Raw genomic sequence first — 13,377 nt, forward strand, 5'->3', positions numbered from 1 at the left:
TGTCTGAAAATGATTGGAACCTCAAACTCTTTAAATAAGAAACTACGAGTGTTTCCAAGATGAAAGCTGAATTAAAAAGCCAGAGATAAACGTTTGAAAGTCGTGCACTGTCATCAGTTAAAGGAAATTAAAAGGCAAGTATCTAGGTATTTATTAAAATTCATTTTTATCAAGCTGTTTTTATGCTCACCATATGTTTCGTACCTGTACTAAAATCCAGGTTTCCCTAGAGTAGGCCCAACCTGAAAAATTTTGCCAGAGTATTTTTGGGCAGACCCATTTTAAGAAACCCACTTTTTAGCTAAGTGGATGTTTTCAAAATTTATTTTATTTCATTCATATTTTGTTCTTCTAAAACTAAATTATTTTAATAAATCTGATCATTTGAACAAAATATGCCAGGGGTCTGTCTAGGTTTTTCTGAGAGGTACCTATTTTGTGAAAATGTAGACATAATATATGAAAATTATAAATTATATTAAAAAATCAAAGCATATATATGGATTCATTGTTTCTTACAAGATATACACAAATAAAATTTTAAGAAGAGTATTTTGTGAAATTACTGTTTTTCCTGAAGTTGAATATGTGAAGGTGCCGCTAAACGGTAGTAAATTTGGCCTGGACAGACCCCTGTATATTGATCCCTATCATATAACACTTTGCTAAACCTCACCATATACCCACTTTATTCCTCCTCAGAAAATAATTTATAATAAAAGGAATTATGAAATTTATTCTTACATTTCAATGTTCTTTAGATTTAGTTTTATTTAGTCTATTAGTTTTATTACTTAGTTTTTAGTCTATTTAATTTTTGCCAGTTTTTAATGATATTAAAAAAGAGTTCATCAGTAGCTTAAACTAACATACTGATTATAAACAGAGGCTTTGTAAATATTAAGCTTTTTATCAGTTTTTGAAACTGAAATAAAAATGTTTGCTGCAATAACTGTAAATGTCTCTAAAATATTAAAAAAATATATTTAAAAGGTCAAACCAGATGATTTTTAACCTATGCCCACTTTCCCGCGTGTAACTACTTTTCCCCACCTGACCCTAGTTTGCTTTATAATGTAAAAAAAACATTAATATATGTTTTAAAATTCTAAAAATAAATTTTTCCGAAATTTGTTTGCATTCTTATTTATTTCAAAGTAGTTTAAATTTAAGATGTTATTACAGTGGAACCCCGATTTTACGTTTTCGGTGGGACTAGCGATAAAAAAACGCTCGAAGCGGAATAACGTAAAATCGGGGTTAAGAAAAATCTATGCATATTTTTAAAAATTGACACCTACCAGTTAAATTAATGGAAAAAATTAGTAATCTTTACTTGCTTTTCGTTTTTAGCTACAATTTGGTATACAGTTCGTTCAATACTAACAATTTTTTGCAAATTTGCTTCTTGATTTACATTTGCAAGTAAAAATTGTTTTAGAGTTTTCATGCTTCGTATTGCTTGATCAGCTGTTGTCACGTCTTCTGTTATTTCAACTTCATCGTCATCAGCTCTATCGTCGGAATCAGGCATTAAATCAGTTATGGAAGGGATTTCTGAAGTAATGATGTCTGTGTCACAGTCGATGTATGCATCATCGACTTCCGGAAGATCCTCAACTTCAGACACGCAACTTTCTTCTTCTTCCAAAACAACAGCGGTCTCCTCCTCCGATATTGAAAATCCTGCTTTATTGAATCCATTGATAATGCACTTTCGGTCGACACTGTCCCAAGCTGAAGATATCAAATAAAGAGCCTCAAGAACATAAATTTTTGCCTTAGAAGCATCCTGAAAGTCACCAGAATCAAGAAACANCAAGTAAAAATTGTTTTAGAGTTTTTATGCTTTGTATCGCTTGATCAGCTGTTGGCACGTCTTCTGTTATTTCATCTTCATCGTCATCAGCACTATCGTCGGAATCAGGCATTAAATCACTTATGGAAGGGATTTCTGAAGTAATGATATCTGTGTCACAGTCGATGTATGCATCATCGACTTCCGGAAGATCCTCAACTTCAGACACGCTACCTTCTTCTTCCAAAGCAACAGCGCCGTCCTCCTCCGATATTGAAAATCCTGCTTTATTGAATCCATTGATAATGCACTTTCGGTCGACACTGTCCCAAGCTGAAGATATCAAATTAAGAGCCTCAAGAACATTAATTTTTGCCTTAGAAGCATCCTGTAAACATAATTTATAAATAGAAATTATGTTTCAATGTAGTAATAATATAAGCATTATATATCGGAGGAAAAATTATAATGTAGGAAAATTTGTATGCACACAGGAAAGAAAACATTTATCTTTTTATGTAAATTAAAAGAAGCAATCTGTTCTGTTTGTTATATTTTTATATGTTATTGTGTTTAGTATGATAAAGTGTTTATTTCTGTTATATAAATTATTCTTAACTCTAGGATTAAATATTGAGGCATGAAATTTTTAAATTTTTTTAAAAATCATTTTCTGATTTCTTTTTATATTTTACCTAGTAAGTTGAATAGTAAGCAGATAAGTTCCTATCATATACTTATCAAAAGACATAAGAAGTAGTCAAGCAATCCCCAGATTGATAAAGATTGAGGTCAATTAAGATTTTTTAAAATTTTTTGAGCATCATTCACTAATTATCTATTTTTTCTAAAGTTAGGAGTTCATTATAGAGATTTCTATCATCAGATTTGCTATTAAGTTCTTTTTTATTTTTATGAATAGTTTTATTTGTATGCAGTAGAATTTATTTAATTAAAACTTGGTGAAGAATATTCCATTATTTCAAGATAATTTAAAAAAATTTTTTAAATCCAGTTAATCTCTTAATGATATATCGTATCAATCCTTGTTAAAAAAAATTTTTCTTCTTATTATGCTTCATTAAATTTCATATTTTTTATCCCACAAAGCCGTATTTATGTAAACAAAAATATTGTTAATAAATTTGCTGCATACTAATAATTTTTTTTATTTGTTTTATGATTTTATTAAAAAATAATTTTTTTTTTCACTTTCTTTTCCTCTGTTTCTTTTTTGTATTCTCATGCTGACACTACAATTTATAATTTACAAGTATAGATAATGAGAACTTATTATGAATTAAATTATTGTATTACAGGTTCTATTGAGTCATTTTCATTGCATACGCTATATGAATGATAGTATGTTTTCCGAAACTGGATCTGAAAGTGAAGCCTTGCAGTCAGCTGTGAAGCGTAAAAAAGGGCGACGTAAGAGTAAGAAATTAGTTAAAAATAATCATGACTCGGATAGTGAAGGAATGGAAGATGATCAGCATAAAGTCTATCCGACTCGTAGAGCCATCCAAAGTATGCGCTTACAAAGTACCAAAAGGAAAGAATCAAGCCATGACTCCGCTAGCGAAGATTCAGCAATTGTGCAAAAATCAACTCCTACTAGAGGCAGACCAAAAAAGAGTAAAGTCCAAGAAGTGAAACAAGAAATTACTTCTGATGAGGGATTTAGTAAAAAAGACAGTGACAAAAATGAAGATTCTAAATGGAAAAAGGAAAAAGATTCTAGTGATTCTGCTAGTGACTCACAGACTGTACGTTCAAAAAGATCTAAAGGGCCTAAAAAGCGTTCTCGTGGAAAAGCTGCCAATTGTAAATCTCCTTCAAATGAAGTAGACAGCAGGGAAGAAAAGGAACCTAAATGTCCAGTTCCTAATTGCAATTCTGAAGGGCATCTAAGTGGCAGATTTGATTCACATTTTACGGTTACAACTTGCCCGGTTTATCATAATACTACTGCTAGTGCTTGTAAAAATCGTTATCAGATAAGGATTCAGGGCCGGACAGAAAGACAATTGAGCGCACTGAATAAGTTTGGTCTTCGTAAAGTTGCTAGTGAGGAACAAAAGGAACACTACAAACAGAAACAAGAAGAAAGAAGGAGATTTACCAGTCCTGATGCAAAACAAAATGGTGTAACAACTGATAACAAGGAAATTAAACTAGTTGAAGACAAGAGTAGAGAACCAATCCTTACCAATTTTGCTCCAACGTATGATATTGAATTGTTTCGGGAAGCTCAGGCTTGCGCTGCCGAAGAATTCGAAGAAATGCTCCAGAGGCAAAAAAATAAATATGGGAAAATCCACACTCTTGAAATGGGTAGATATGAAATGGATGTTTGGTACAGTGCTCCTTATCCTGAAGAATATCAGATGTTACCCAAATTGTACATTTGTGAGTTTTGCTTAAAATATATGAACAGTGACACTGTGCTAAGAAGGCATTTAGCTAAGTGCATATGGCGCTATCCGCCTGGTGATGAAATTTATCGCAAAGGAAATATATCCTTCTTTGAAGTAGATGGGCAAAAAAATAAAACCTACTGTCAAAATTTATGCTTGCTAGCTAAATTATTTTTAGATCACAAAACTCTTTATTTTGATGTTGAACCATTTCTTTTTTATGTAATGACTGAATCAGATAATGAAGGAGCTCACATTATTGGCTACTTTTCAAAAGAAAAAAACTCGTTCTTAAACTATAATGTCTCATGTATTTTGACATTACCCCCGTATCAAAGACAAGGATATGGTAGAATGCTGATTGATTTTAGTTACTTGCTTAGTAAAGTTGAAGAAAAAGTAGGCTCACCAGAGAAGCCATTATCTGACTTGGGTTTAATTTCGTATCGCAGTTATTGGAAGAGTATTTTATTAGATTATTTGAGTACTTTTGAAGGTAAAGAATTTTCCATAAAAGATTTAAGTCAAGAAACTGCCATAACTGCTTATGATATTGTAAGCACACTGCAAGCTTTAGGTTTGTTGAAGTACTGGAAAGGCAAACATATTGTTTTGAAAAGACCTGACATTATAAATGATTATATTTCCAAATCAAAAAAGAGAAAAATGGATAAAGTGATTGACCGAAACTGTTTACATTGGATTCCTCATACTACCAATAACAACACTAGTGAACATTGAGATTTGTTGTTGTTAGGTTTGTCTAATGTTTTTAAACAAATCTTAAATTTTTATTAGAAAAGGACCAAGATTATGAAATAATAACATGTATGTTTTGTGATCAGACTATAAGAATAAACATTTCTACCTGTCTCATAACCTGTGTCATAAACATTTAACCACTTTTTTATTAATGATCCCGAATTTAGTTCGAGTTGTGCTTTTAGACAGAAGACCAGTTGTTTTCCCTCTGCAATGCAGAAATTGTGTATTGAAAAGAGTTCTTTGAACAAATATTTCCCTAGTAGTGGGATAGTTAAAGGGTTAAATAGTTTTTCATATTTTAGTCAGAGACTTGTATTTAAATTTAAAACACAATGTTCAATTTATTCGATTTTTGTTAATGACAGTGTCTTCATGATTTATTTTTTATTTCATATAATATATTTTTTCAAATTTTGATATTCCAGCTAATTATAAACAGATCATTTACATGAAAAAAGATTTTATGATTTTTTATTATAATACCTAATTACAAAGAATTGGCTACGGGTGTTGTCTAGAAATTAGAAGTTAATGTTGCTATATATCAACGAGTTATTTTGTGCCGAGAGTTTTGAAAATTGTTGGTACATTAAAAGTTTTAAAATAATATGAGAAGTGAATACACTATGATTTTCAATTCTCATTACTGTATTTAATATTGTTCTATGTGTTTTAATATTTTTATTTAATTGTATAGAACAGTTAAATTATCATATATAATGGAATCTGAATGTTCTGAATAGCTTGTTTTTGTTGACATGAATCTGTTAGAGAAGAATTTGGTGGTGATTCGAATAAATAAATTTTAAATAGCAGACTTGTGAACAGTTATGAGGGTTACCCTCAAAATTTTTTGGGAAATTTTTTAAGTCACTATATTAGTATCATATTGTAAAATTAAACTGACATTCATTAGATGCTACAGGTAAACAAAACTGGAGTATTTTTATCAACTTAAAATGTGATGCCCTTTCTGAGTTTTGCAAAAAAAGAAGAAAAGAAAATCAATGCTTGAAATTATTATTTTTAATTGTGTTTAAAGCTGAAAAGTTAAAATGTAATAGTTTCCTTATTAACTGTTTTGCATATATAATGCCTCTATAATTAAATAAAGAAAAATTACCTGGGAATATAAATTGAGGCTATGAATTAAAAATTTCATTTATGAGTGTTCAAAATGAAAATAAAATATATCTTAAAATAATTGCATATTTCTCAAGAAAATTATATTATGAATACTGGACAAAATATTTTATTTACTAAGTTGATCTATGAATATCTGAAATGGAAATATAACATGTAATGAAATAATTCTATATTTCTCAAAATAAATAAATAAAATAAATATTAGACAAAATATTTTATTTGATAAATTAATTGATGAACATTTTAAATGAAAATATACTATGTTCTTAACCAACTGTATATTTTACTACAAAAAATAAAATGAAATTTTTTTACTAACAATGCTGACATATTTCATAAAAAGCTAAAAATGTAAAATGCTCAGTTCAGTTTTCACAATCAAGAATTTGTGGTTAAAAAAATAAGTATGATACAATTTGGATCACAATTTTTATATAAAAAGTTTTCTAATTGTTCAAAAGCCGAGATAATATGATATGATTTTCTAATTTTCTGGGTCACTCTCAGAAGTGGAGAGCATTGGGTTAAAAAATCAGAATTGCTGCAACTAAGTGAAAATTTTGTGTATGTGTTTTTTTTCTCCTTTACTAGATCATGCTCAGAATTTGAATTTAAAAGTATGATATTGTCATTGGTTATCACCTGCCAGAACTTTTTTTTTAAAATCCTAATTTAGTAATTAACATTGCTGCAGCAGCCAGTACAATGGTGCAATCTTCTTCCCGTTGTCACTACCTCATTATTTTTTTTATCAAGGAAGAAATGGGTGATCCATTTTCTGAGAGTGCTCTTTTATTAAATGGGTGAATTGACTTCTTATGAATTGCAAATTAAACAATATGACAAATCTGTTAAATAGAATTGAACTTTATTGCTTTAATTGAGTTTTATTTGCATTAATTGCTAGGTTAGAATTATAACCTATAATTTTTATTTAAATTGTACAGAAATCAAAAAATAAAATAAAATGTGGAAAGTGTAAATATGACTCATAAAAATGCACCAAAAAATTGCCGTTTTGACATTTAAAATTTTCCAGAAAAACATAGTGGAAAATTCCATACAGAAAATTTCCTTCACTGCATCTCCAGTTCTGAATAATATTTCAGAAAATTTTCTATAACTTTAATTAAATTATAGTAGGTGCACTTGAATAAGTACAGTAGATGGTGCCACTCCAAATATTTTCAACTGATGGGTTTCATCCCCCCCCTTAAACTATTTACAAAGGCAATTTTTGAAGCTCTTCTAATGGCTCTGCTTTTTACAGAACACCCTTTATAATATATTTAACTCTTGTTTTTAAGATGACCATAATTAAATGATAATATTAAAAGATATACCTAGAAGACAAGGGGGAAAAAAGAATTTTCTTTAAAAAAGATATCAAATTAAGCAGCTCTTTTCTAGTACTTGATAACTTAAGTTTTCAACATTTTGAACCCAGAATTATTTTTATTGTTTTAAAATGAACTGCATTTAATGATGAAATTACTCAACTGAGTATCTCTCTCATCATTGCAGTAAACATGTTATTAATATAACATATCAAAATTACTTATAAGTTGAAGATTTTCACAACTGGAACTGAATAACTTATCTTTGAGTAAGAATGAATTTTATGTTCATTATTTATAATATAATTGTTATTTATTGTCAACATCCAATCAATGATTGGTGCTTGTAAATGTTTTTTTTCTTCTCTCCCTATATTTTGTTGTTGACTGATGAGTGTATAAATTGTATAATATTATTATATAACATTATAATTGTTGTATATAAGTGAGTTTTTTTGGGTTGTTTTCATGATTTCGATTCTTATCTCAAGTTGTATAAAAAAAAAGTGTGGTAAATATGTTCTAAGTGTTTAATGCATTTAAGGTTTTTACTTCTTGTAAATTTCATTTATGTACACTAATCCATTCATTTACCATCATTATTCACCATTTTTCAACTTTTAGTTTTTTTAATAAGCAAAACATGATGAAGCGTTTCAAGTGTTTCCGTCAAAACAAAATTTTTTTATTTTCAAAACTCCTACTTGAAGTTGTTAGTATTTTCTCTTGAATTTTTTATTATTAATAAATAAGAAATAACACATACTTCTTATTATCCAGGAATAATTTTGTTGTATAGCAAGTAGCAAATTTTTAGTTTGAACAAATGATACTGTAGTTATATAAAAAAGTAGTAGCAAATTTGCTAGTAAAATCTTATTGTCTTAAATTAGAGACTTAATAGTCTATTTGTGCCGATTCTACTGCAAATTCACTTGAATTTTTTTTCAATTGTATTTTTGGCCATTTCAATGTGATTTAAAAATTATGGTGATTTTTATATCTTATTACTTACGATATGCAAATTCTACTTCTGATTGCTCTTGCTTTGTGATGCTTAGATCCTAAATCCATGCTGTGTTCTGATAGATTTTACACAAATTAAGTATCACTTTTTGGTTTATTTCCAAGTGGTTTTTAAATTTTCAAGTTTTCAAAATAATATATAATTTTATAATAAAATTATTTTTTTAATGAAAATATGAACGACATTAATTATTATGGGACCTTGAATGTTACTGAAGGAATACAGTTAAACTTTACTTTGATTGAATGAACTACTAAAACTACAACTTGCTTAATCTAATAGTGATGAACTACTTTGTTAATCTAATAGCGGAAGGCCAAGGAAGGGGTAATATATAATAAATAAAACAAAATTGGAATTATTTTAACCTTATTTATGTATATGTCTTTCAGTTTTATGCATGATAAGTATTATTTAGTACTGATTTATTGATTTTTTTCCCACTCTGTACAAAGACAAGAGTGCAGCTACTTAAATAAAAAATTTTTTTTAATTTATCGGCGAATTTCAGCTTTTTTATTGATGGGGTTTAGTAAACTAGGCAGTACTTCATAAAAATAAAGTTCTTTCTTTTATATTTTTAAATCAGAAAAATTCAGCTTCTTTATGGTTTTTAAATCATTTGTAAATAAGCTTTTTTAGAAAGAAATGCGGTTAAAAGTAGATAAAGAATTCTGTGTGATGAAAACTAGTTTATTTATTTAATTTTTTTTTTTACTCTAAATTACAACCAAAAAGAATTAGAATAACTTTTGATATTTACACTTGTAAATGGTATTTTTTGACTGTTAGGAGATTTTGAGCACTGTATATATAAAATATTTTATATTGAGCTCGTATTGAAAAATATTGTAATTTTCTATGTTTTCTCTTAGTAATTCACTGCTCTTATATGCTATTTTTATCATCTCAGAAACTTTCTATTTATTGATGTTTTCTGAATATCATTGAATATGTAGTTATTTAGGTAACTAATTAAACTGAATCAAGCATAGTATATATTTAACTATAACTTATGAAATATTTTTCTAAATATTTGCCATTCTTTTTGTTTTATTTTATAAATTTTTTCTTTACCTTTTTTTTTTAAAAAAAAAAACTTGCCCTGTGATCATTCATTATGCTTGTATTTTCTGAACATCTTTTTGTTGCATTTATCATTTGAATATTTGTATCAAATATTTTTCAAAACAAAACATTTTGGTCTAATAGTAATTTAGCCTTAGCTATTTAATTAACATTGTTTTTGGTTTGAAACTTGCTAAGTAAATAGCTGAAGAATATTTAATCAATGAATGAAATCTTGTCAATAAATTTCCTTTATTGATCGTAACACAGTTTGTTTAATGATAAAAATCATTAGTGAAAATGCCACTATTTTGAAAATTATTTAGTATTTTAAAATTAAATATTTTAATACTAGAATATTTGAATAAAAAAAATCTTACATGAAAACTTTTTTGTTAGTTTGAAAAAGATTAACATATTAAAAAAGATAAACACATTAAAACATATTAAAATCATTTTGCATACTTAATTCAAATTGCTAGAGACTCATTAAATTATTATATTTTGTGATTTCAAGAATAAACAGCATTCCTTCAACTGTATTCACTAAAATATATTTTGAATGCATTGTTAACTTAAACAGTGAATAAATAAAGGAATTAAAACTTTTATTTCTGATATATATATGGAAACCTACTTTCTTTTCAGAAGTCAAACGAGAAAATATTAAAAATATTATTGTCAATCTAAACAAAGAACACACACAAATTGTCCTGGTACTGCCATTAGAAGACGATTGATAAGCTTAATCGGTTTTAATTTTCGGAGATAAGTGGAATCAGAAGTTGTGCCATCTTGTTATAAACAAACGATTTTGTCTAAAATTAAAGTGTTTTGGAAACAAACTTTTAATCTTAATTTCAAATATATTCCAACTCTGCGGCGACTGCATTTTTTATTGCTACTTTTTTATCAAAATAAAAATTCATATGAACTGTAGATTTGAACAAAATTCAGTAAGAATGTTCTCTAAGTTCCTAAAAATTGTGAATTTAATTTTATTAATCTCAAATATTTTAAATTTTTTTGTTATAGTTTATTTTTCGGACGGAATTATTTATAATATTGATAAAAGATGTCACATGGAAGTTATTAACTAGATTGTTCGAAAAGTCTTAATTTCCTTTCAAAAGTTGAAGGAATTATAAGTGGGTGTCAAACGCTCAAGTGACATAGAACTCACCCATTGATAGATTTTAAAAGAATTAAATGCATAATAATTTACGTCGAAATTTTGTGATCGTTTCATAGCTAGATATTTATTAGTTAAAATTATTTTTTTAAATGATTGATGCATCAATTATAGTCTGTGTAAAGTTTTTTAATGCTCTCTGAAACCTAGAATAATTTTTGACTTGATCTCTAACAATTTGATATCGATACTTTTGCCCAAATTCTAATTCTTCTTTGCCCAATTCTAAATGTAATTTCACTGTATTGTAAGTATATGTCATGTTTCTGTTGCTATTGGAGTTAAATTATTTACAAAGTGTGTTACTAAATGGCTGAAAACCTTTTATATATTTAATCGTTATTGTTGTATGTGTTACCATTTTTCTAAACCTGACAGGACTAGTTCATTATTAAATCAGTTTGCCTTTAGTCTTATGTGAGGCTTTAAAAAATACTGGTGAAAATGTTTAATGTTTAGTTTTGAATATATTGTGTGTTAATAAAATAACTTTTTTGGGAAAGTGTGTGTCTGGTGTTGAAGTTGTGTTCAGATAAATCTTCTTCAGATAGAGGTTAGTCCTAGAACCGTAAAATGTCTTGATTACCTTTATTTACCTTTTTTGCATGAGACTTTTTAGTTCCGCTAGATTACAGAGTACTCTTTTTGTTAAACTCAGTATAGCTGATTCTGGCTCTTCTGCCATTAAACTCTACATTCAGCTTAAACCTTACATTAAATATATATATATGAAGTAATAAAAACTCTCTTAATAATCATAAATTAAATGGAAATTTTGTTTCTAGTATGGAAAAAGATTTTAATAAACATTATAATATTAAACCATTGAAGATTTTTTTTTACCTAAGAATAACAATGTATATAAGCTTCAAGATCTTATTATTTTTTTCACATGTTAAGTATTATAATTTTCAATATTAAAAAAATATTAAAGGTGTTTCTTGTTTTTGATCATTAAGAAAATAAAAAGTGATTTTTAGACAATATTTGAAGTTTTTTTTTATTTTTTATAGTAAAATAATACAATTCTATGTTTTGAAGTTTTTTGTTGTTAAGTATCCTGTTTTTCAACAAAGATTAAAAAAAAAAAAAATCCAAAATCTTTTTTTAAATTTTTTATTTTATTTTTCTAATTAAAAAAATAAACAGTAAAAATGCCAAAGATAAAGAAAAATTATGGAAATTTCGCATTTAATTGCTATTTAACGATTTATATTAATTCAAATAGACTAAATTTTAGCATCATATATTTTCAAACGCTTTTTAAATGAGTAGCTACTTCAACGACTACTTAACGGAAAAGAGAAGACTAATGTTGTTTGCCGCTGTTCTGCCATCACTTCTCCCTCATATATCTTTGACTGTATTGGTGCATCAGTGGGGTAGCAATTGAATATAAGGGGGATGTAGTTTTCGATTTAATTGTGCGATATGGTCACCTGGACTTAGTTTAGTTTGTCTAAGTCAAGGGAGATAAGCAGCAACAACAGCTACTTCAACAGCTCTGTGTATGGTTCTTTTACATTTGTTGCGAGATTAATATCAATTTCACATTTTGATGATAGTTTTAATATGATGATTAATCGATGCATTGACATATGTTATGCATATCATAAAGCTTTTTATTTAAAAAAAAAAATCTGGATTTTTTAAAAATTTTAGATGCTATGTCACCCATTTTAATAAAGTGAAGTTTTTTATTTCCCCTCTTTCTTTTTTCTTTCTTTTCAAGTATTGTGCTATCAAATAATACTTTATTATCAAAAATTTGTTAAGAATGAAAAACACGAAGAAACTGAAAATCAAAAATTTACTCTTATGATTGATTGTCCGATAAATACTCATAATTAAGTCAGGGGTCTGTCCACGTTGAATTTACTACTGTTTAGCGGTACCTTCACAAATTAAATTTTAGGAAAAACGGTAGTTTCACAAATTCAACTTTAGGAANCTAATATGGAAAAAGATTTTAATAAACATTATAATATTAAACCATTGAAGATTTTTTTTTTACCTTAAGAATAATAATGTATATAAGCTTCAAGATCTTATTATTTTTTTCACATGTTAAATATTGTAATTTTCAATATTAAAAAAATATAAAAGGTGTTTCTTGTTTTTGGTTATTAAGAAAATAAAAAGTGATTTTTAGACAATATTTGAAGTTTTTTAAAATATTTTTTATAGTAAAATAATACAATTCTATGTTTTAAATTTTTTTTTGTTAAGTACCATGTTTTTCAACAAAGATTTAAAAAAAAAAAAATCCAAAATCTTTTTTTAAAATTTTTTATTTTATTTTTCTAATTAAAAAAGTAAACAGTAAAAATGCCAAAGATTAAGAAAAATTATAGAAATTTCGCATTGTTTAGCATTTAATTCCTATCCATTATATTAATATATTTCTATCAATTATATTAATTCAAATAGACTAAATTTTAGCTTCATATATTTTCAAACGCTTTTTAAATGACTAATTACTTCAACGACTACTTAACGAGAACGAAATGACTTATACTATTTGCTGCTGTTCTGCCATCACTTCTCTCTCCTATATCTTAGCCTGTATTGGTGCATCCGTGGGGTAGCAATTGAATAAGGGAGATGTAGTTTTCGATTTAATT

The 13,377-nt window shown here is 27.3% G+C and overlaps 2 protein-coding genes across 3 annotated transcripts in view; both read left to right on the plus strand.

The window, feature by feature from the left end:
* Positions 1 to 13,377, plus strand: part of LOC107437425 (dehydrogenase/reductase SDR family member 11) — a 54,478-nt gene that overhangs the window by 658 nt on the left and 40,443 nt on the right. The window lies entirely within an intron of this gene.
* Positions 1,530 to 11,255, plus strand: LOC107447429 (lysine acetyltransferase chameau). Its single transcript, XM_071183778.1, has 2 exons — positions 1,530 to 1,736; positions 3,118 to 11,255. Exons 1-2 carry the CDS (start codon positions 1,545 to 1,547, stop codon positions 4,957 to 4,959), a joined length of 2,034 nt encoding a protein of 677 aa, XP_071039879.1. The 5' UTR covers positions 1,530 to 1,544; the 3' UTR covers positions 4,960 to 11,255.

The sequence above is a fragment of the Parasteatoda tepidariorum genome, chromosome 7 (genome assembly GCF_043381705.1).
Source record: "Parasteatoda tepidariorum isolate YZ-2023 chromosome 7, CAS_Ptep_4.0, whole genome shotgun sequence".
In the NCBI taxonomy this organism is placed as follows: domain Eukaryota; kingdom Metazoa; phylum Arthropoda; class Arachnida; order Araneae; family Theridiidae; genus Parasteatoda; species Parasteatoda tepidariorum.

What these genes read in the sequence shown, in the direction of transcription:
- LOC107447429 (XM_071183778.1), top strand. Translation starts at nt 1,545, where the DNA reads ATGGAAGGGATTTCTGAAGTAATGATGTCTGTGTCACAGTCGATGTAT. An exon ending in TTCGGTCGACACTGTCCCAA is followed by an intron (nt 1,737 to 3,117) that starts GCTGAAGATATC and finishes ATTGTATTACAG; the next exon opens with GTTCTATTGAGTCATTTTCA.